At 50.8% G+C, this 22,923-nt stretch overlaps 2 protein-coding genes across 8 annotated transcripts; both read right to left on the bottom strand.

The window, feature by feature from the left end:
* Positions 1-3,908: 3,908 nt before the first annotated feature.
* LOC124486487 (catenin delta-1-like) lies at positions 3,909-19,059 on the bottom strand. 6 transcript variants are annotated; one of them, XM_047048109.1, is made up of 22 exons: positions 18,926-19,059; positions 17,847-17,897; positions 13,489-13,661; positions 13,189-13,340; positions 11,381-11,449; positions 11,133-11,252; positions 9,711-9,976; positions 9,164-9,460; positions 8,809-9,049; positions 8,502-8,724; positions 8,033-8,225; positions 7,707-7,824; positions 7,396-7,552; positions 7,073-7,090; positions 6,713-6,781; positions 6,489-6,616; positions 6,006-6,156; positions 5,643-5,835; positions 5,286-5,482; positions 5,128-5,169; positions 4,815-4,891; positions 4,487-4,586 (listed from the first exon to the last, which is right to left on the bottom strand). In XM_047048109.1, exons 4-22 carry the CDS (start codon positions 13,333-13,335, stop codon positions 4,527-4,529), a joined length of 2,766 nt encoding a protein of 921 aa, XP_046904065.1. In that variant the 5' UTR covers positions 13,336-13,340; positions 13,489-13,661; positions 17,847-17,897; positions 18,926-19,059; the 3' UTR covers positions 4,487-4,526. The 6 variants fall into 6 exon arrangements, with proteins under 6 accessions (XP_046904067.1, XP_046904065.1, XP_046904064.1 ...); XM_047048111.1 differs by lacking the exons at positions 4,487-4,586; positions 13,489-13,661 and adding an exon at positions 3,909-4,071 and having other exon boundaries at positions 18,926-19,058; XM_047048108.1 differs by lacking the exon at positions 13,489-13,661.
* A 968-nt stretch (positions 19,060-20,027) lies between these two features.
* On the bottom strand, positions 20,028-22,247 carry LOC124486456 (zinc finger protein 205-like). Of its 2 annotated transcripts, none has more exons than XM_047048045.1 (4): positions 21,862-22,247; positions 21,691-21,776; positions 21,510-21,597; positions 20,028-21,373 (listed from the first exon to the last, which is right to left on the bottom strand). In XM_047048045.1, exons 3-4 carry the CDS (start codon positions 21,540-21,542, stop codon positions 20,567-20,569), a joined length of 840 nt encoding a protein of 279 aa, XP_046904001.1. In that variant the 5' UTR covers positions 21,543-21,597; positions 21,691-21,776; positions 21,862-22,247; the 3' UTR covers positions 20,028-20,566. The 2 variants fall into 2 exon arrangements, with proteins under 2 accessions (XP_046904001.1, XP_046904000.1); XM_047048044.1 differs by having other exon boundaries at positions 20,036-21,378.
* Positions 22,248-22,923: the final 676 nt, after the last annotated feature.

Genomic DNA, 22,923 nt, shown 5'->3' with positions numbered 1-22,923 from the left:
CCTAGCCCTGAAGGAGCTTTTAAATGGGACAGGTAGCAACACAATTACAGAGTTAATCAACAGACCCCGCAGGGAAGCTTTCATGTTCATTCCACACAAAAAAAAGCCTTACGGATCCACCCTGAGTGCATTTTCTGCTCGACAGAAATCCCTATTGAGCTACATCGTCCAGTTCATCCCCCTCAGATAGTCCCATTTCCTGTGTAGTTGTAGGGGTCAGCGGTCAGGGTCAAGGTGGGTGAGAGGTCGCGGCTGAGGTCAGGCTTGGGCCAGCGCTGGTTGAACTTGACGAAGAAGAGCGGATCTGTGAAGGGGCCGCCGTAGACGATGTTTTTGAGCAGGTAGATGAGAGCGACCACCAGGCTGCTGATCAGGAAGAACGGGATGAACGGCCGCAGGTGCCTCCAGACCACGCCCACCCCGTACCCCAGTCCCGTGAGGCCGCCTTGTTTACCGGTATGGGAGGTACGGCGACCCGAACCCATGAACGAATTGCCGACTGGAGAACCGTCCCGAGAGCGTGACGAGGGAGCCGTGGAATCCATCGTGTCATGGAGGCACCGAGAACACCACCTCTCTATTCCTCTTGTCCGTACTGTGTTCAAGAAACTCCCCCAAAAGCAATCCAAGAACCACGAGGGATGTGGCTCCGTTCCCTCACGTCCTCTCAGACAACCCAGGGATCACAGTCATCAGGCCGACCTCAGCAAATAGTCCTTAATCCGAGAAGGGCACGGTTGTGTCGCGTGCTCCGCGTATGACTCGGGGACATGATCAGTGATAAGTTGTCAAGTTCCAGTCTTCAATGGCATGCCTTCCCTAAGCAGGTGCTATTCCGTGGGTCTGTGTCTCTCTTCTGATCTCTTTATTCTCTTGCGCATGTGGACCCAGGAGAAACGAGACACTCAGCCTATTTGACAGAGAGGGAGAGAGCAAATGAAGGAGACAGTGAGTGCCCTAAATAGATGCAGTACCAAGTGGCAGGAGGTAGCAGAGAGAGATACATAGAGAGAAAGAGAGAGAGAGAGAGAGAGAGAGAGAGCAGCAGAGAGAATCTCCAGCATTTAGTGGTCTCAAGTTGAAGGTGTGAAATACAAGCATGTGCCAGCCTGGGCACGCACGCGCACGCACACACACACACACACACACACTTCACTCAGTATACACTTTCAAACATACATTCTTATATACTCATCAAGCACGAGGGATCCTTTAACTGTAGTTCGTTATTTCACCAAAAGTGGGCAGTGTTCCGAACACCAAAAAGTGATTTATTGTGGGACAGAAGGAACAGGAGACTCTCAGGCCCCCCCCCCCCCCTCCCCCCATCTCATGTTCTACCTCTTGAGGCTTATAAACACACACACACAGAAAACCCAGTAAGTACACAGCACACACACAGCAGTAACATTTTAAACATGCACTAAAAGAAAGTTCACAACGTACACCCTGGGAGGACCCCAGGGTTAAGGTTCACTCTGAACGCAATCAGGCGGAAACGCTTTTTCTGACGTCTAAAATGTGTTTAATGCATCATGATAGCCTGTTAAGAGGGGTTATTTAGGCACTTGGAATCAGCACCATAGCAATGCCAAGGTCAGAACCTTGTGATATTATCCAGAGAAGGTATGGATATGGGGGGGGGGGGCGAATTAAACTGGAGATATAAAGAGTGGAGCAGAGGCTACAATATCTGTTCACTTGAAATGCATAACTTGACTGCATCCTGACCAGACAGAATGTGTGTGTGTATTTAGAGGAGTCGGATTACGTTGAGTGCAAGCTGCATCTCTTTAATTAGACTTGTTGATCCAGCTCACACGTTGTGTGTGATACCAGGCTTGTACACAGCCACACACAGACACACACGCACAAAACACACATCTGGTCTGAGAAAAGATCTTTATTTTATAAAAACAGTATTGCCAGTTACATACTCTTACTGAAAAATGCAACTTTTCAGAGCCAAGGCATGTATGAGAAGTACAATATTGGACATGGACAGGCAATGCTACAGAAAAACCATGTATGTGAAAAACAAGAATAAAAAAACAAAGATGATTGGTCTCTTTTGCCGTTTAAAACAATTAGTGGTAAAAGTGGAATATAAACAGATTGCATAACCCTTTCACCCACATCTCCAACAGACCATCCCCCCGAAAATCAAAAAACAACATTAACTCAGACAAAATGGAAATAAGAATGTAAGGAAAACTAAACGATATTACAGTATATACCAAAATGTGCTTTTTTCCCCAGCCTGTCTCAAGTCCAGTTTCCTGACTGGTCCATTGCTCCCAAGGTTATAAAGAGTGTCAGCATGCCCTCCGTTCCAATTATTCCCGCCGGTAGAGATGAGACAGACTTAAACATTACAATACCATGAACGTCAGCACTGAGTTTTTAGTCTTGGAGACAAACTAAAGGGGCCATTTCAACATTCTAGAGCCAACAGGGTTCACCATTCCGCAGGTTACACGAGGGACAGTCCATTCTAGAATGCTAGGACAGTTAGTTGTAACTCGTGCCAAAGGGCTCTTGTCTTTTGCAACAATGTGGTACTGCATCACAGCCGTTGGTGTGTGGGGACTGTGGCAATGTAGCCAGAAACAATACGGAATTAGTGATGCATCGTTGTAGCATAGTGGACTGAGTACTGTAGTCGTTAGAATGGCGTTTTAAATATAAAGAAATGACAGCGTGTAAACAGTACTGTTTAGCACAGTGGCAGTAGTGTGTGTGTGTGACAAAATACAGGTCACAGTAAGCCAGGTATGCCTACAGAAAGGGGAGTTTGAACACAGCAGCCCCGTTACTATCTCAGGGAGGAGGGCGGCTGTGTGAGAGTGGGGTTCTTGGTACTGTAATAATAAATGAAAAAATGACACTATTCAAAACAAATGTAAAAATGTATCACAGGTGTAGAAAAAGCTCGCAGTAGGAGTTCCTTGGAAATCTGTTTCACGGTCTGGTCCATGACAAGGTATTACAGCCACACACACACAGGCCACATTATTTCATCATCCATCCACACACACACACTCAGAGGTCTTATTCACATCAGCCTTGGTTGGGCGCTACTCGTCCAATGTCCAATCAGCGGAAAACCATACGAGAGAGGAAGTTAACTCCTAAACAAACAAACATTCCGCGTCTATGAGCGCCGAGTCCTATTGGACGACCGCCGCTCAAATCTTCCTGACCAGCCAATCCCCTTGAGGGGGGGGATTGATTTAAATTAAGTCCAAAACCTACAAGACATTCCTCCACGAATCAAAACATGCCCCTCTTTTTATATACACAGCATTATACCCTACCTACACATACTAGAAAACCAAACTCGTAGATCTCAGGATGCAGGTGTTGGCAGCAATCTGGTTCACAATGACAGACAACATAACATAGGAGAACAATGAAGCGTACGCCACCATGTTGTTGTGGAAACCGAAAAACAAAACAAAAAGAACTTATGATTGTCAACAAATATGATTGCCTTGAGATAGGGAATATAATTTAAATTAGAGAGAATATATATTTCTGATGCTACTATGAACCTCATGTCTGTGTGTGTGTGTGTTCGTCTTCAATATCAGCTCTTCTGATTGCAACACAACCACTTTCTTTGGATGTCCAGCCTCATCTGTAATCCACAGTCTCAGTGGTGCAGGGAGAGAGAGAGAGAGAGAGGGGGGGTGGATGAGAGAGAGAGAGAGAGAGAGAGAGAGGGGGGGGGGTGGATGAGAGAGAGAGAGAGAGAGAGAGAGGGGGGGGTGGATGAGAGAGAGAGAGAGAGAGAGAGAGAGAGGGGGGGTGGATGAGAGAGAGAGAGAGAGGGGGGGGGTGGATGAGAGAGAGAGAGAGAGAGGGGGGGGGTGGATGAGAGAGAGAGAGAGAGGGGGGGTGGATGAGAGAGAGAGAGAGGGGGGGTGGATGAGAGAGAGAGAGAGAGAGAGAGAGAGAGCGCTAAAGAGAGAGCAGGAGAAGGTCTCTCTGGGTCCTCTCTTCAGTAGCAGTGGTAGGGCTTATGGACCCCTGCAGGTCCACTCTGGGTGATGCAAACTATCAATTTTTCTGTTGGCGGGAAAAGATCGGACAGGCATCAGTGTATGGGTCGACTCAGTGACGCACGCACGTCAAAACACGCACACACCAAAGCATACAACGACACACAAAAACACTGATTCTTTGGTATAAGTATGGCACACGATAGACAACTGGACTTCCAAGTGCAGATCCTAAAGGTTACAATCCATGAAACGATATCTTTAGCATTGAGCATCGCTATGCAGTATACACAGACAGCTACATACTATACCAGTGATAGTGAGTGTCCAGGGTACTACAGTGCACACTAGAGTACTCATGGACTTCAAATCAGTGTTCCAGCATTTAGCTGGGTCTGGACCCCCCCCGCCCCCACCCCCAAAATGGTCTGTTCTAGAGACCCTGTGGACTGAGTCCATGCAGGACGTGAAGTCGGACGTACCATGCTGTAACATGCAGAGAGAGGGGGGAGAGGGAGGGGCCTAACCATCGTAGGAATCCAGGAGGGGCAAGGAGCCCTTTCTGCCCCCATAGACCCCTCGCTGAGACACACACAGAGAGAGAGAGAGAAACAGAAAGACAGGGAGCGAGTGTGAACAAGTGAAACGGTTAAAAATGGGGAGAGGTGAACGTCAACCGGTAAAAGTGGAAAGGAATCGTTTGGAAAAGGATTTGGTGGGTGAAATAGGGGTTAGTGTAGGTCAGTGAGGGCTGGGGAGTGTACATCTGGCCTTGTTCTGCGAGGGGTCTCTCTCTCTTGTGTGGGTCACCTTTAAAGTGTCTGTGTTGTCCAGAGTGTTGTCTAGAGTGTGTCTCCTCTCTCTCTGGTCCAGTGTAGAGTAGGCTTCTGCAAGACGCAGGGAGGCAGGGAAACAATGAAACCGTGTTGAGGCCAGAGCACAGATTAGAGTATTCTACAACAGTGGAAAATCATTTGCATCCCCACACGTCAAGGGGGTCAGAGCACACAGAACGCCTTCATGACTCCTGATGAGGATCAACAGTTCCAGAAGGCTGACGGCACTCGCTTGAAGAGAGGGGGCATGTTTTGGAGTGTGTGTGTGTGTTTCTAAGAACACTCACCAGGGCCTAGGTCGTTGAGTGGGATGATGTCCCTCTTCTCTCCTGTGGAGGAAGAACCAAGACAACCCGGTTACAACGTGGCCCTTGGAAGCCTCAACTGAGGGGGGACATCTGACAGGCAGGTGTTTACACCTCTCTCAACACACACACACACACACCTCTGTCCAGCAGCGGCAGAGTGCTGTCCTCGTAGCCGCCGTTGGCCCGGCTGGGGCCGTTGGTGCTGGGGCCCAGGGTCGCCATGAAGTCGCTCTTCTTCCAGCCGTCCTTCTCCAGCGGCTTCCGCAGCTCCTTGTGGCCCCACACCAGCTGCAGCACCTGCCCCGCCCCGCGCGCCTCGCGGTCCGAGCGCTTGCTGTGGACGCACGCGCGCACGCGGTTACCAAACACACTCCTGCTTATGTCATGTTATTTTTTTAATGATGCAACCGCCTGTGATGCCCATGGAAGCATCTATCCGACTTCTCTCCGACAGAGCGCCCACAAACGCCCCACGCCCCCTCCTTCCCCCTCACCCATCCTTGTTGATGAGCACCAGCCTCTCGATGCCCTGGGAGGCCCGAAGGGTCTTGGCTGCCTCCAGGCTGTTGCCGAGCACCTCGGTGAGCGTGCTCAGTACGGACACCACCGTCTCCTCGGACAGGGGGCGTGCAGACTGGCTCTGGCCCCCCGGCAGGTCGGCCACTAGGTGGGGCACCGCGTGCTTGCCTGCGGGGGGAGGACGACCAGAAAGGCACAATGAGTGACCGTGAACAAGGTTCCAGAATCCTTTACGATACACTCTAAATAAATAACATCAATGAAATACGGGAACAATAATTAGCCAAACAATCACATGAGTTTGTGACCATTTATGGTCACCGACCCTGTGGTCTTACCCAGCAGCTCGCGGTTGCGGTTGTCGATGGCCAGGTTCCTCAGGGCCCCGGACATGGCCCTGACCACACGGTCGTTCCCGTGGGCCAGCAGCTCGGCCATCATGGGCAGCCCCTTCTCCAGACGCACCGTGGCCCGGATGTAGCGCCCGTACTGGGGGAAGAGAGGGGGGAGCCTTGGTTGAGCGATGCACGGTTCACGAGGCGTCGCTCGTAAAAGAGGGGAGGCTGGTCGTACACGCGAGTTAAGTTGGAAGAAAAATACAACATCATAGAAAGAAAGTCGTTGCCAAGGCTATCCTCCAAATCACCCACCACTCTGAAATGACTCATTTGACATTTTCAAAGTACAGGAACAGAGAAACTCTCGGCCCTGCTCCTAACAGCCAAACCCAGCTCCTACGAGCGTGCCTTTAGGAGGGCTGACACACAGCGACAGTGGTGGGGAAAGGAGGAGGAGGAGGAAGGGAGGGAGGGAGGACTCACGGTCCAGCGGCCGGCACAGAGGTTCTGGACGGCCCCGGCAGCAGCCTCCAGGACAGAGGGGTTCTGGCTCTCCTGCAGCAGGGAGGTGTACACACGCACCACCTCGGGCTGGAACAGGAGCTCGTAGCCTGCCACACACACATGGGGGAAAATGATGAGGCTGGAACACTGACGAGCTATTCCGTATCGAATATTCCAGGAGGAACTGGAATAGGTAGACCCACCTTTGGCAGGTGTTTGCCTCTTGGGAATGTCCACCTGATCTGCACCTCCATCATCTCCATCTTTCTTTCCTGAAGAGGTAGACGGAGAGAGGACGGGAGAAGCATTTAGAAAAAGGTAATTGGAGGTCATGCTTTCAAGACGAGCTTGAAGTTACACTTTTAAATGTTTTCTTTTTCCCTCCCCCTCCAGGAACTGTTTAGTCATATCATGGGAGCACATGCACTAAGGATTAAGTGCAAATCTACTGGGATTCCAAGCAGGCTGGACAGCGTTCGGCTGGTGTGTTAGATTGGAGCCTGCACCGCGTTAGTACGGCTACTGTCGAGACTGGCTGGTGCATCCAGATGACAGCATCTTACCTTTGGCAAACCACTCATCTAAAAACACGGCAGAAACCCAGGAACGGGTGGAGAGGGGGATGAGAGAGAGAGGGAGGAGAGAAAGACAGGAGAAGTTTGAAAACAGAAAAGGAGTGCCACCGCCACCTTCCAAGCACAAACCAATCCCGTCCACAAGACCGAAACCAAGCCTCCCCCCGCCCCCACGATTTCAAAACGCATTTGGGTGCGCAATCCGCTCTGAAGACAACACGGCGCCCCCTCATCTCTCTTTCTCTCTCTCCTCCCCCTTTTCCTGCCCCGTGTCTCTCCGGGCGACCTGACGGAGGGGACTCGCGACTGACCTTTGCCCTTCCGCGAGCCAAAGCAGCTGGCCTTGTTGGCGCTGGGGGCGGGACCCTGATTCAGGGGCGTGGCCTCCAGGTAGCGCTCGTGGCCGGGGACTTCGCGGTGCACCTGATAGGACAGGTTCCTCAGCAGACACACACTGTTCTCCACCAGCTAGGAGAGGCAGGGAGAGAACAAGAGAAGGAGGGCGTGGAGGGGAAATGAAGGGGTCTAGATTAAGTGTCAAATGTACTTGTACAGTCCTCGAGCATGTGCATTGGTCATTTTGGCTATATCGTGAATTCTGGAGAAGCACAGTGCGGGATACCTTGTTGTCCACGTCTTTGCGGTTGATCTGTGACTGGACAATGTACATGAGCGAGTCCACCAATCCCGAGCATTCCCTCAGCTTGCGTCGGGCTTCGCTGCGTTCTGAACTCACGTTCCTGAGAAGCAGAGAACAGCACTCTAGCGACACTCTAGCGACACTCCAGCTAGCCGGCTGACATGGCTCCGTCTGCAGATTCTACACCCACAAACCCCCTCTCCTCCTTCAGCCTCTGTGCCTCCCTCTACGCCTTCTCTCTCTCCCTCTCTCCCCCCCCCCCCCCCATTCCAGCCCTCTCCTGCCCCTCCCCGGGTCTCTCTCCATACCTGAGGCAGCCAGCTGTGTTGGTGAGGGCCGTCTCCCACTCCAGGTGGCGGGGCTTGCAGCTCTCCTCGCCCCCGTCGCTCCCCCGCTCCCAGCCCGAGTGGGGCACCATCACCTCGTCCGCCAGGGCGTGCAGGGCGTGGTCCACGATCTCCATCTTCACCGAGTCATGAGACGACAGGTTCCACAGCGTGCCTGGAAGGAGACGCAGCAGTGGTCACCACCAGCTCCTAGCAGTGGCTGGGGTACTGACAGTACTAGCCCAAACACTACCACATAGAAGTAGTCCTAATAGTAGCAGTAATACTACACTATCAGTAGTGAAAGCAGTAGTAACAGCAGCAGTAGTAACAGTACTAGTATCAATAGTAACAGTACTAGTATCAGTAGTAACAGCAGCAGCAGTAACAGTACTAGTATCAGTAGTAACAGTACTAGTAACAATACTAGTATCAGTAGTAACAGGGGTACCTGTGATGGTGTCGGTGAGGTCCTGGTCCCTGGTCTTCCTCAGCAGGCGGACCAGGGCGGGGACGCCGTCGCAGTTCTTGATGGCGATCTTGTTGTCATGGTCGCGTCCGTACGAGATGTTCTTGAGCGCCCCGCAGGCCGAGTGGTGCACCTCCTTCTTGGGGTGGTCCAGCAGGGACACCAGGGAGGGGATGCCCTTCAGACGCCGCACCTCCGACTTCACCTGGACGGACACGCACACACACCTCATCAGCACTGCACACATCACCTTGGTATGGCTCCGTAGGGGTGAAGGAGCGTGCGTTACCTTGTCGTTCTTGAAGGTGAGGTGCTGCAGGAAGGCGGCGGCGTTGGTCTTGACGGGGTCCAGGCGGTAGTTGAGCATAGCGATCACCTCGGGCAGCTCGGGCTGCCTCCAGGAGCCGGGGGGGCCCTTCCTCAGGGTGCTGTCCAGCGACGCCATGCTGCCCCGCTCCATCGCCATGGGAACGCCCCAGGCGTAGGGGTCCACCCCGCCCATGTCGCCGTCTAGTGTGTCCTCACAGCTCCTGGGGGAGGGGGGGGGGAAAGATCAGACGGGGGGGGGGGGGGTTCTCACAACAAGTGAACGTCTGTATATATATAGTACACATCATGTAATGCGTGTGTGTGTGTGTGCCAACCTGAGCCTGCGTCTGTCCAGCGTGCCCGGGACTACGCCCCCCAGACGGGGCATGGTTCCGTAGCCCGGGTGCATGGGCGGCGGCGCCATGCTGTAGTCCATGTCGTCGTAGCCAAGGCTGCGCTGGTCGTCCTCCATGCCGTAGGGCGCCGGCGCGTAGCGCATGCCCCCCAGCTCCAGGGCGCTGCCCACGCCCCGCACCGCGCGGCTCACCTGGGGCTGGGCGCCGTACGGGTCCAGCTGCTGCCGGCTGGGGGCGCGGTAGCCAGAGTCCAGGGTCCTGTAACCGTCCATGGGCCTGGAGGGAGGGAAGGAGGGAGGGCGAGAAAGAGTGATGAAGAGCGAGAAAGAAAGAAGGAAAGACAGGCAACATGAGAGGAAAGAGAGACCAGGAAGGGAGGGAGTGAGATGATTCACAGAGAACAATGAAGAGAAACGTGTTATCAATACAATAGGCACCATAGAATTTCTCATGACCAACAGATGGTACGGACGCCGTCGGGCTGCTCTGGGCCGAGAGCAGCCAGTCCTTTCAGCCCGCCCCTCACCTGTATCTGTCGTCCATGCGCGTGCCTCTGCTCAGGCTGGCGTAGGTGTCCGAGGGGGGCCCCGCCCTGTAGTCGTCGTAGCCCCCCGAGGGGGCGTAGTGGTAGTTCCTGGGCACGGTGGCCATGGGGTAGTCGGGGATCCCGCCCCCCTGCCTGTAGGCGCGGTCCAGGGTGGCGCTGTAGCCGCCCATGCCGGACACAGAGAGGCCCCCGTCGATGGACATGGAGTCAGGGATGACGGTGCGAGAGGTCACCACCTTCCTGATCTGGGGGGGGAGGACGAGGAGGGGCAGAGGTCAGCAGGAGGAGGGGGTCAGAGGTCAGCAGGAGGTCAGAGGTCAGGAGGAGGAGGGGGTCAGAGGTCAGCAGGAGGTGGGTGGGTGACTGATGGATATCACGTGTGGAGGTGACTGTATCGCTGCAATAAGGAGGGGAGGGGTGTTTGTGGGGAGGGTGGGGCTGGATGACCGGCTCAGTGTGGGAGGGAAGGAGGGTTTTAGAGTGCTGGATGTCTTAGTCGGTCCAGAAAACTGGAACAAACAACTTAGTCAAATATATATGTGTGCGAGCATGGAAAAGTATTTGGGGCGAGTTTTAATCAAAGACACACAGGAAATGTTTTTAACCTATTGCAGCTGTCAGTTATGTGAAAAGAGATGATGGAACATGAAAATGCTCAAACCATTATTTGCAACAGGAAACGTCTAATCCCTGTTTTTTTTTCTTTTTCAACTACTAATGATCGTGACCTGGATAAACCTCATAGGCTGCAACCTGTGATAGCCTACTGCATCTGTCCTGCATCTGTCCTGCGCTGTAACAGCCTGGCTAGCCATCTAGCTAGCTAACCTTCACCCTAGTGTGAACAATAGAACTAAGCAAACTAACGTCCAACACGACACATATCAAAATAAACACAAGTTCAACAATAGAAACGTAAACAATGCTTCCGGCAACAAAATTAATGCCCCAACTGAGTCCCCTTCTGTCCTGCCGCAGGGCATACCGAAAGCCAAAGAGTGCAGTTGCAACCCTACATGAACACTGGTACAAATACAACGTAAAAACTACATTTCCCATTAATGATCAGTTTGAACCCATCTACCACAGAGGACCTCATTTGGATCAGTACAGAGGCTCCCTCCCTGGAAATGTTTGATGCCTCTAAATGTGCCGAAAACTGGAAAAGGATGCTACAAAGCTTGGCCAAGCCAGTCAGTTGGAAACAATGCATACAAAGTCATAAATAAGGAACGAATCCTCTTTCCAGTCAATTTTGTGTCATTCATTCAATAGTCTAAAAAAAGTTTAAAGTTTTTGAAAACAGAAACTGACTGTGCCCCTAAATTTGTGTCTGTGCCCCTAAAGTTTTTCACTCGGGGGCACAAAAAGTCAGCATAGTGTGTGTGTGTGTGTTCCTACCCCGTTGTCGGCCCGCCGCGCGGTGCCCTCCTCTGAGAACACAGAGTGCGCTTCCTGGGAGTCGTCTTCTGGAGTGTAGCTCTCATCGAGAGCTCCGTGAGCAGGGTCCACCATCCTGTACTGGAACACACACACACACACACGTTACTCTCCCCTTTCCCTCACACACTCGTAAAATGTCACAGGGACCTGCGAGGGGGGGGGGGGGGGGGGGGGGGGGGGGGGCAGACGGGGGTGCAGACGCTCACCTGGGTCCCGTTGATGTAGCCGTCAGTCAGTTTCAGACGCTCTATGTCTGCATCACCTAGACGGCCGTTCTGGGGGAGCAACCGACACGTTTTAGTCCCGACAGGCATGACCCAAACGGGCTCGCACGAGAGAGACTCCTTGGAACTCTGGTCGGGGCATGCAGCAGACTCCCGTCTGCCTATAACCAGAATAATACTGCAGACCAGGCACATATCTAAGTGACCAGACATGAAGAGTCGTACATGGTTGCTGACTCACTGGCGTAGATGGATATTTTAGGAATGCATCTTTCCCCTCCCACTCCTCCTTTTACAGGATCTCTTAACACCAAACAGGAAGTGGGAGCTCCTTTGCTAGCTACTAATGATATGTCAAGACCATGTCATCCTGACCAAGTAAAAAGGGGGGACTAACCAACAACCTTTAGCTGACCAGTAATGGTGACCTTTAGCTGACGAGTAATGGTGACGGTCGCTTCGTTCAAGGAAAATGTCTAGCAGCACCTGCTGTGTCCACAAGGGGGCAGGCAGTGGCGTTAAGTGAGCAAACCAAGACGAGTTCAGGGCCTTCTGCACCCGTTTGGCCTTTGACATCCCTAAATCATAACAAGAGGAACTCAAGGACGTGGGCGCTTGTGACAGAGATCATCACCCCAGTGTGACACTGAACACGAGGGCTTCCCATGTTCAGTGTCCCAAACACCCCCCACCCCCACCCCATCACCCCTCCACTCCTCCTCTCTGCCCCTCCCTCTCCTTTTCTCTTCCCTCCTTCACATGGTGCCAGTTGCAGCTCTAGCATGTCTACATTTACATGTAATCATTTAGCAGACGCTCTTATCCAGAGCGTCTTACAGTAAGTACAGGGACATTCCCCCCGAGGCAAGTAGGGTGAAGTGCCTTGCCCAAGGACACACAACGTCATTTGGCACGGCGGGGAATCGATCCGGCAACCTTCTGATTACTAGCCCCACTCCCTCACCGCTCAGCCATCTGACTCCTCTAGCTTGACCCTGACTGGAACAATCAGCGCGGGCGAGCAGGGTAACCCACTTCAAAATACCGGGGACGGACGCCATCCCATCATGTCCCGACACGCTGACTGGCAGGCCCTGCTACTCACAGAGCAGTGGCGGGGCGGGGGAGATGGACAGCTCTAATGAGGGTGGATCAGGTGAACAGATGGACCGGGGCTCGAGGCTGCATGTCCGGCCAGGAGACCGGCTACTGACGGCGTGTGCGGACACACTGAGCATGCAGCGACGCACAGGAGAATAGCTGGGATTCCAACAAGGTGTGAGTGTGTGTGTGTGTGTGTGTGTTGAGGAGGCGTGTGATGTATGGAACGTTGAACACGCTAAAGCACGTAGACAGACGGGATGCTGTGTGACTGGATGAGGGCTGAGAGACACACTGACATGCAGACACACGCACGAACACACACACACACACACACACACAAGTGTTGGGCGGAGGAGAGGACGGGGGGGGGGGGGCGGAGGGATGAGGATTAAAGGAGTTTCAAATGATAAGGGGGCAGCAGGGCTGGATGAAGGAATGAGCAGATGGATGGATGGATGAACACAGGAGACATGGAGGATGAGGGGCAGGTCTCTAACCCATAATCACAGGGTTTAGAGAGGAGCCAGGGTGGGGACCAGGGCTGGTGCAAACGGAGGGTGGGGGGGCATGGGATGGGGCATAGGATGGGGGAGGAACAAGAGCGATGGGAATCGGGATGACGGGAGGGTTTGATGGGAGGTTTGGCTGGATGGATGGGTGGAGGGGGGGACGGGGGGGGGCGTTACCTGTGTGTGGGGGAGGGGGCGGGACGAGGGGCTGGGGAGGCCCACCCTCCTCCTCTCCTCCTCCAGCGCTCGAGTCAGCTGCTCAAACTGCACCTCCTGCTCCCTCACTGACTCCAGCAGGGCGGCAGCGCTCTCGCACTGCTCCATGCACACTACAGAGAGAGAGGCGTTACACGCACGCGTGCTCGGGGGCCCCGCCGACAGCTGACACAGTCACACCCGCGCACGCACGCACGTCAAACACGCGCAACTGTGCATAGGTCATCATTTGGAAAAGGTCATCCGGGCAGAGATACACACCTTCACCAGGGGGGCGTGACTTTGCGGAGAAGAGGTGAGAGGTCAGGCCAAGGTCAAAGGTGGGGGCTTTAATTGGCGGCGGGGCTCATGGGTGGAAGGTCACCAAACCACCGAGCCAGGAAAACGGAGGGGGATGGGGGGGGGGAGGGTGGTGGAGAGAGCCAAAGTCACGGCTGATTGAGAACACAGGAGGGGAGGAGAGAAGGACAGTGAGAAGGGGGGGAAGAGATGGAATAGTCCAGCAACACTGTTCACAGTAACACACACACACACACGTATAGATAGCCTGTAGAGGGCAGACCACCGCAGGATAAACCCGCATTTGCTGCTAACGTTGGTACCGCGGCAGACACGGCAGCTCATTCAGGGCTTCTGGGGAAACAACAGCTCCTGTCAGCAGCACGGTCTGAGGAACTACCACTCCCAGGAGCCGTCAGTGCTGCCTCTCCTGTTCAGAGGACAGCAGTGCTGCTTCTCTCCCAGGTCCCTGCCCCTCTATTCCTGGCTCTCCCTCCCTCCCTCTCGCTCCCTCCCCCTGGTAGATGCCTGGCTCACTACAGACCATGACAGGCAGAGTCTCAGATCGGCTGAATTCTTCCTTAACCTGATCTCCACATCTCTGACCGTTCCCATTTAGTCCAAAGTTGTTTGGCGGTGGGGTTTTTTTTTCTCTTTTTTTTTCTTCTTTTCATACTGACACAAACACACTGTTGACAGGCTCCGACACATCCACAAGTCAAACCGGTTAGTCCAGGGAGGGGGTGGGAAGTGACGAGATTTCACTTTGCCTTTCAGTCTGCCTGTGTCACTGTGACACACACACAACTTTTTTTTTTTTCTTTAAGATACCGGGAGCTAGTCAGTAGGAGCAGTGGTTAGGCAACAAACAGGCACCTGCATATACACTTCTTGCACCAGGTGTGTTTGAAAGCGTCGGGGAGACTGAGAAAGGAGTTCTGGTGTCTGAAAGACAGGCATCGGGGTGGTGACTCACGGTTACGAGACTGATAAGGCCAGGGGGGAATGTGATGACATCATTAGGTGGGACTGCCCATTCAACGGCAGGAACAGGACCTCCGACTAACTCGCCTGCTCCTGCCCTGTCTGATGTCACACACACACACACTGTCTGCATGTTTCTACTCGAGGGGTGAAGTAGCCGACATCGTTTTCACTTTCACATGATAAAAGGAGCACAGGGCCGTGAGAAGAAGGGAGGATGAAAGGGAAAAGCATTGACATCAAGAGCTTTAAAACATATAACGTTATATATAAATTCTTTGAAGAAAAAGACGGGGTGCAGAGGCCGATCTAAGAGAGGACAGGAAGTTCCACACACACACCAGTGGTCAGGCCAAAGCCTCATGGCCCCACCTGCACAACCATAACCAATATGCCCTTATAAGGGCATAGCCAGGACAGGAACACAGAACCACAATCTACCACTGTCAGAGGGAGAGACGGGGGGTGGGGAGGGGTAGAGGAGGGGGGGGGACACACCACAGAGGAGGGAAAGGCAGGAAAACAAACACAGACAGAAGCAGTGGAGAGACACAGGCAGAGAGAAAGAGACACACACACAGGCAGAGAGAGAAAGGCAGAGAGAGGGGGAGGCCGAGAGAGAGAGGCCGAGAGAGAGAGAGGCCGAGAGAGAGAGGCCGAGAGAGAGAGGCCGAGAGAGAGAGGCCGAGAGAGAGAGGCCGAGAGAGAGAGGCTGAGAGAAGAGAGGACAGATAAGGACAGCGGTGTTAAGTAAAAGATAAAAAGCACGGCAACTAGCATTCCTCACATTGCGGTGGGTCACCAAACAACACTGAGAAAGAGTCCTTTGGAGACAAAACAACGTTCCCAGTAGGACCCAGCGCTCCTGGCTACGCTCACACCAAGGTCCCAAGGCCAGCCTGGGAGGTCACACCGATCCAGTCACACACACACACACACGTCAAAAATTGCATATCCCATTGGTGCTTCTCAGTCCTTTGTGTCCCTGTAATTCCATAGCAGTGCGTGTGTGTGTGTGTGTTACCCACAGGGAGGTGGGGAATGTGCAGCTGTCAGAAAAACCAGTGGAACAATAAGGAGTTGTGTTAGGGAGCCACAAGTGTGAAAGAGATGTGGTCGCAAGTTCCGACTTGCAGCGCAGTCGCACGGAGTGTGTGTGTTTATGCGCGCATGTTCGGTGCGTTTCTATAAAGTTGAGTTAAAAGCCCCCATTCTCTCTGCCCCTGCACCCCCAGCCCTCACTGGCTCCCAGTAGGCGTGGCCTGAGCAGTTTTGGCCTTGACGCCTTTTGGAAGTCAGCTGTGGGTTTCGGCGAACAATGAAAACAATTAGCCTCTCCTTCCCTCCCCCCACACAAACACAGCCCTACCTCACCCCCCCCCCCCCCCTCCCTCCCAGCTTCCTGAGTAACAGGATGTTATGGATTCTCCATCAGGGATGAGTAAGGACACGGAGACACACCTACGCAAAACTCCACCACCAAACCCCGTCTATGGTACGGCCTAAACTACTCTGAACCATTGGGCCTGCTCCACCACCAAACCCTATTACCATTTGTCCTCTACTTAAGCCACCACATTTAAGGCATTAGCACTGCCAGTGGTCAATCACATATATACTATGGACCACGGCCTATATTAGTATCCACCACAGCTAAGCCTTTAAAAAAGGGACACTAGGTAAGATATTCAGTGAAAAAAAAGAAATCTTTTGTCTCAATTTTGGTGCGGAGGAATTTGGGTGGCCGTTTCTCATCTTTGAATTCATTTGATAATGTGATAGTGAAACTTGAACCTACCAGTGTCATCTATCCGAGAGTGTTTCCTGCTGTTGATGTTGGTATTGTATTTCAATGTAGCCCCATTGTTAAATAGGATCAGATACACACAGCAGGGATTCATAGTGGATGGGGCCCAGTACAGAACTGTGTACAGTATCATTTCTTTTCTTTCTCCTGCCTACTTGTGGTCAAAGCTCTTCGGATCCTAGCCACGAGTTTCACGTTAAACCACTCGCTTCCTCTGATGTTCACCAACCAATCAATACCAAACCGTTGGATCCAAAGATATAGGGCACAGAGACGACAACCAATGAAATGGGGTCGTTCCATTACGTAGCTGTGTTGTCATCCCACGGTCACAATGTCAGCGAAGGGGAAGCAGAGAGCCTTAGGGTCAGTGACACCCACACACACACACACACACATCTGATCTGGCAGTGACACACCACGAGTCACTTGCGTCCCGTCTGATTCGTCAGTCGGTCACAGCACTCAAGTGTGACTCACACCCGTTAGTAGATATCAGAATACAACAAAGCCTGGGTTCAAACGCCACCAACACAATGGCCTTTGTGACACTTCCAGCCTGGCTGTGCACACCTGCCTCGCAAGCAAATCCCTCTGTCCGCTCCGAGAAGAGTGTAGCAAGCTGCGCGTCGCTTAACCATTATAGCGTTCTAATGCGACTCCCCCATGGTGCATGCTACCAACTCGATGTAATGCCATTTGTATGGGTTTTACAAAGTGTGGCTGGTAATGGGATTGAAGCATTAGACAGCTGATCCCCCTTACAGCCTAATGCACACATACACACAAACATCCACTCTGTCCACTTAGAGGGGATTAACCTAATGCAACTCCTCGAAACGGACACACACTCAACTAGCAAATCAACCTTCGGTGGAGACGTTTGAAACCCCTACTAGTCCTATTCATATCATAGGCATTTCATATCAGTCTGTGGATGGCAGGCAAGCTTTGTGCAAGCTCACTCCCATGAACAAAAACACTACTGATGCCACATGGACCACCCGCTCCACCTGTGGAACATCACAGAAGCTTGTTTTGTGTGGAATTAGACTAGTCCCTCCTGATATCAATAACCACCTGATGACTGACTAGGCCAACACCTGCACGCCACACATGAACACACACACACACACACACAACTGGTTAAGTGAGGATCTCACCAGCATCTCCCTACCCAGACAAACCACAGACAGCACACGCGCGAGCGCGCACACACACACACACATCAATACTGACCCCCATACTGTATTTACAACACAAACATCAGAAACTATTCCCATATGCAACACACTTCAGTTGACATCACCCCGCCTTCTCACTGCCCAAACAAGCTCATTCAGGACCTACCTAACAGGTTAACTAGCAGGGAATAATGAGGCCTGTGGGAAAGTTTCACTTATAGACCCCCACCCAACACCCACAACAGCAACCTGTATGTCAACGTTTCAAATGATTGACGTGATTATATAGATTTTTTGGTTAAACTAATGGTTATACGGCTAAATCGAGCATTATACAAAACAACAATAAGCAGCATTGGTCTTACCGGTGGCAGGTGTTTAGAAGATTAACAATATTGCGCGCTTTCTCAGGAGTACTGAAAACAGAAAGACGACACTAATGAGAGATCTTGTTGTAGAAGTTCAGTGTTTTGTATTTAACTTGTTGTCAAATAAACAAAAATACATGACGCTGTTACTCATGTATTAATTTAAGATGAACATGACATTTGGAATAACAGTCCTCGCAGTGAACCACACACGCCTTGTCAACAATCTAATTGCTATCCCTCTTTAATCGAAAAGCAATTGACGCATTACATATTTTACACATATTACACATGAATGGGCGACCCTTGGTGGTTTAGAAAAGCAATACAAGTTTCTCCAAATTAAATTAGGTCGAAGTTGATCGCTGCAAGTCTAACTTTCGAACAAAAGACCACGGCAGCAGCAGTGTGTGTGCAAGCAAGCAACGTTAAATTCGCTCTCACTCGCTCAGCCTATGCAGCGATAGCTTTTCAGCCAGTAGGTAGTTTCATGAACATGAAGTCTCTACCGCCATAAAACGCAAAGGAAATTTGCCATAGACTTCCAATTACAGCATTGTATTCACACTGAGATTTTGTGGAGTTGGTTGCTAGCTTGCTAGAACCACACCAGAAAGTGGACTGGACACCCGTTACATTTCTAGGCTCGTCGTAGCATGCTGTTATAGCTAACGCGAGCTAGCCTGGGTTATATTTTGGTGTGAAGCCAGATTAACATACAATACGACTGCCAGCTATCTATGCTAGCTAGCTAGAGCGCACCACAAACAATGATGTTAATGTCGAAATAAACCTTAGCTTGTTGGTTAGATGCCAATATTACTAGCCAATCTGGTAATAGGTCATTCTCTGTCCACACTTACGCTAACAAACACCGGCCTAGCTAGTGCTAGCTTACATCGTCGAGACGCAGGCCAGGGCGTTTTACCCCACTAGGAATCAGACGGCAGGCTAAATAAGTCGTGCTGATATGATTCTGACCACTCCTTGCAGCCGCTGCAATGTTTGCGTTAGTTGTGAGCGACGAATATCGTGAAAGGGGAGTAATATATGTTCCCCTGGTGTATTTAACTCACCCAGACGTATTTTATTCTCCGGGCCTTTCCGCGTATCTTTTCTTCGCTTTTCCCCTCTTTCTGTCCTCCTTTCCTGGTATTTCAAGCTAGCTAGGCTGAAACCAAGCGTCGGGACGAGGAGGGCGGGCTCAACAAGCCTTTTACCGTATATACGTACGGTCACCAATTGCCCCAGTGAAATTCCTGTCCTATTACAGGTGTGTCACTGGTTGCGGAAATACATGTTGCTTTTGTCCCAACACGAGTGCCCATTACAGACAGCTGATGCATTAAGCGGATTCTTAATACCCTTCAGTCCCAAGAACTAATAACGACTGACTGCAGACCCAGATGAAACCGCGGAACCCACACACAACACAACACAGTTCCCAATAATAGTGGTAAGTTGTGCATTATTGGAAGTATTTCTCAATTCAAGGAGGTTCCAATTATGTGATCAGTCACAGGGGCGGACTAGTGGAAAAAAGTGGCCCGGGAGTCACTGTCAGACTGACCCACTCAATACAAGGCGCGTTGCCCACTCAATGCATCGCACGTATCGAGAGGCCTACCTGGAAAAATACCCATACACTTAACATTATTTTGGATGCTTACAAAGAAATTACATCATATATATATTTTCTTGCGTTGAACTTCCGAAATCCGTAAGAACACATTTCAGAAGACACGTCAGAAAATGTACGAAAAATAAGCACCATGAATGTGAATACATATTGCGAGGAGGAGTATAAAAATCAGTCAGTGATTTAAGATTAGTAAAGGTTTTAGAGCAAATTATACGTGTTCAGCTGTGTAATATGGAAAATAGTTGGATGTGCCGGTGACGTCAGATGGCCGGTTGGTGATGGAGGTGGGCCGCTATTTTGGACCATCCCAACCCCGTCGGCCCACCGGGGATTCCCCCGATGGCCAGTCCGCCCCTGATCAGTCATATCAGCTGTTTAGTTATCAGATTGTTGATATAGAAAAACATGCATCGTTTCTCAATTAGATTCCCATTCTCACATAACGGAGTGGGATGGACATCTATATTCTACTAGTCAGAAGCAGAAGCACAAAGAAGAAGTCAGAAGCACAAAGCTAAGAAGTTTGAGTCATAAATCAAATGAGAGTAATCCAGATAAACAATAGAATGAAACCTTTTGCGCTGGGGGAACAAGGAACAATGCAAGGAATTTCCCCAATTTCCTGGAGAGTCCCCCGCAATGTTCAAGATTTGTAACCCTAACCCACATAGCAACGAAGGAGAGGCAACACTGCACTCTAGAGGAACAACCTTTAAAAAACAATTACTGGTCCCCCCAATGCTCTCACATATACAGTAATATTAATAATGTAATAATGTATTTATTCCTTACCAAAGTGAAACATAGGGGGATTTAAACCTGTAATCTCTTGATCTGCAAATTCTCTACCACTGAGCCAAGCCTGTATGATTTTGCCAAATGCTAAATTGAAGTGAAAAGGTAAGAAAAATAAACTATTTTTATTGAAGAAAAAAACACCAAGCTATAGTTTAAGGGCATTTTATATTGATTACCTGGACATACACCAAAACCCATGATCCAGGACAGAGATATCGAAAAGGACGATTAAAAGGCAACTACACGGAAGAGCTGGAAAGTGGCGAGCTGGCAGTGATCAGAGTGCCATGTTCCCCTCGTCAGTGTGTGTGACCATGTGTCTGCGCAGGTTGCTAGGGTTGTTGAAGTTGGCCCCACAGTGGGAGCAGCCGTAGGGTTTTTCCCCAGAGTGTGTCCTCATGTGGATCTTCAGGCTGCCGTTCTGGGTGAAGCTCTTCCCACACAACGAGCACACAAAGGGCTTCTCCCCTGTGTGGATACGCATGTGGACGTTCAGAGTCGTCTTGTTGACAAACTGCTTCCCACACAGGTGGCACGTGATGGGAATCTCCCCCGTGTGAATAGTACGGTGCCGCGCCAAATCCGAGCGCCGGTAAAAACGCTTCTCGCAGAAACTGCATGCCAGGGGTGACTGATGGGGCTGGGGCTGGGCTGTTCTCACATCCAGACCCTGTCGCCAGCCCTCGTACCGGGCCAGGCTTGATGAGGTTGGGGTCATCTCTGTTGAGGCTGCCAGGGTAGTAGCCTGGTCTCCATTCCCACTGGCCCCTCCTCTCCTCTGAGCCTCCCCACTGCCCTGCATCCCTGTCATCTGGGTTCTGCTAGCATCATGGCCTTGCTGCGATTGGGAGCCGTGGTTGACAGTGTGGATGGGTGCAAGACTAGGGAACCTCTGTGGATTGGGTTGTGTGAAGGGAGAGGAGTTCTCAGGGGCCGCCCAAGTCGGCCCTTGGACCACATCTCCTCCACTGTGGACGCTGATAATACACGGCCCCTCGTTACCCAACATCAGGGAGGAGGGGTTGAGCTCCGGCGTTCCCATGGCAACCGACTGTGCCACAATCTCCTCGTTTTGGGACTGGGCCTGATCTAGAAGAAACAAAGAACATCATAATACTGACTTTCTTTTATTTGTGTGTTTTATCATAGCTTAATTCATCTCCTTTACGACTTTGATGGCTTTGTGATAACATTTAGCTATATGTTTCCCAGTTCCGTACCAGCATGCTGTCTGAAGTTAACCTCAGGTCCATCTTCTTCTTTGATTAGGATAACATCAGGACAGTTACTGCTCTCCACATCTGTAGACTGAACCACAATACAGCGAGAAAGAGATTGTTGAACTGTTCAGCTAGGCTAATCGTTAAGGCAGTGAGTGATCAGATCGGGAAGGCTACCAACCTCGATTTTATGAATGGTCGGATGTCTCTCATCCTCTGTTATTGTAATGGGACTACTTCTTCCATGGCGGTCTGTTTTGTCTACGACTGGGAAAAAGTTTATATAAGTAAAAGTAGTAATCAAACCTCTCTTAAATTCAAAGCCTAAGTGCACTGGGACTTGCTTGCCTACCTGCCAGTCTTGAACGTGGTCTACAAAGGGCTTTGCTAAAAGAGAACCGACCGGCCCGATTTGCGTTCGTTTTTTGAAGGCGTAGGGCAAAGAGCTCACTCTTCATTACTTTCATCCTCGTCCTCAGGACTTCGTTTTCTTTTATGCTGCGGGAGATCTCCAACCGAAGGTCTGCTGAGCTCTCGGAGATGAGCTGACTAATCTCTGCAACGGCTGCTTTCGCAAGCACGTCCATAATCGATGCAAGTTGTGTTTGCACAGATGACAAATACGTCGGCATTGTTCGTGTTGATAGTGTGAAGATATTATAGAATACAAAAATATGAGGACACCCTAGCAACACTGTCCATCGAGTAGCCTATCTGCCCTGCTGTACACAAAGCCCTTTCCGGTCAAAGCAGAACACTTCACCACCGTAATTCTACAAAAGGATGTGCAGCTGTAACTATAAGAAACTAACGCAGAAACTGCTAATGTAAACACGCACTATACCCCAAACATATGTGCGGTAATAGAATGGGCTCGTGTTCATGGGAAGGTTCGGAGTAAGTCAAATCAAATTTCAAATCATAATTTCGTTCTGTGGAGATTTTTCTTCAGCAGTGGGCTGCTATGTCAGACCAGTGAGCACAACCGTGGTTCTTTTTCCTCATGACCCGAGTAGCACTCAAACACTGTAACATTTTAACAAGAAGTGTTTTTAATGATCTGTTAAATGCTCGTTTATTAACAATGGTTGGATTTACAAGTAGGCCTATAAGCTATATTGTATAGGCCTATTGAGACAAAGACCAAACTCACAAGACTTCCAGTTTCCTGTGTTTTTGACGGACACATTGTAAATTAAAAACTAACGATTGTCGCTTTATTTGTGCCAAAAATACACATCCCTCTAGCCTACAAAGTCACAGCATAGGAACGTTTGAAATAATAGCTACATAATAATATAATAATAATAATAACATGACACAAATTAAAATAAATCTGACATGCTTGCTGATTAGACCTGACGTGTCAATTACACACAAACGGTGCTCTAACTATCTAAACAATTTTAGTTTC

This window comes from Hypomesus transpacificus, chromosome 24 (genome assembly GCF_021917145.1).
Source record: "Hypomesus transpacificus isolate Combined female chromosome 24, fHypTra1, whole genome shotgun sequence".
NCBI lineage: Eukaryota > Metazoa > Chordata > Actinopteri > Osmeriformes > Osmeridae > Hypomesus > Hypomesus transpacificus.
This window is presented reverse-complemented; position numbering and strand designations above follow the sequence as displayed.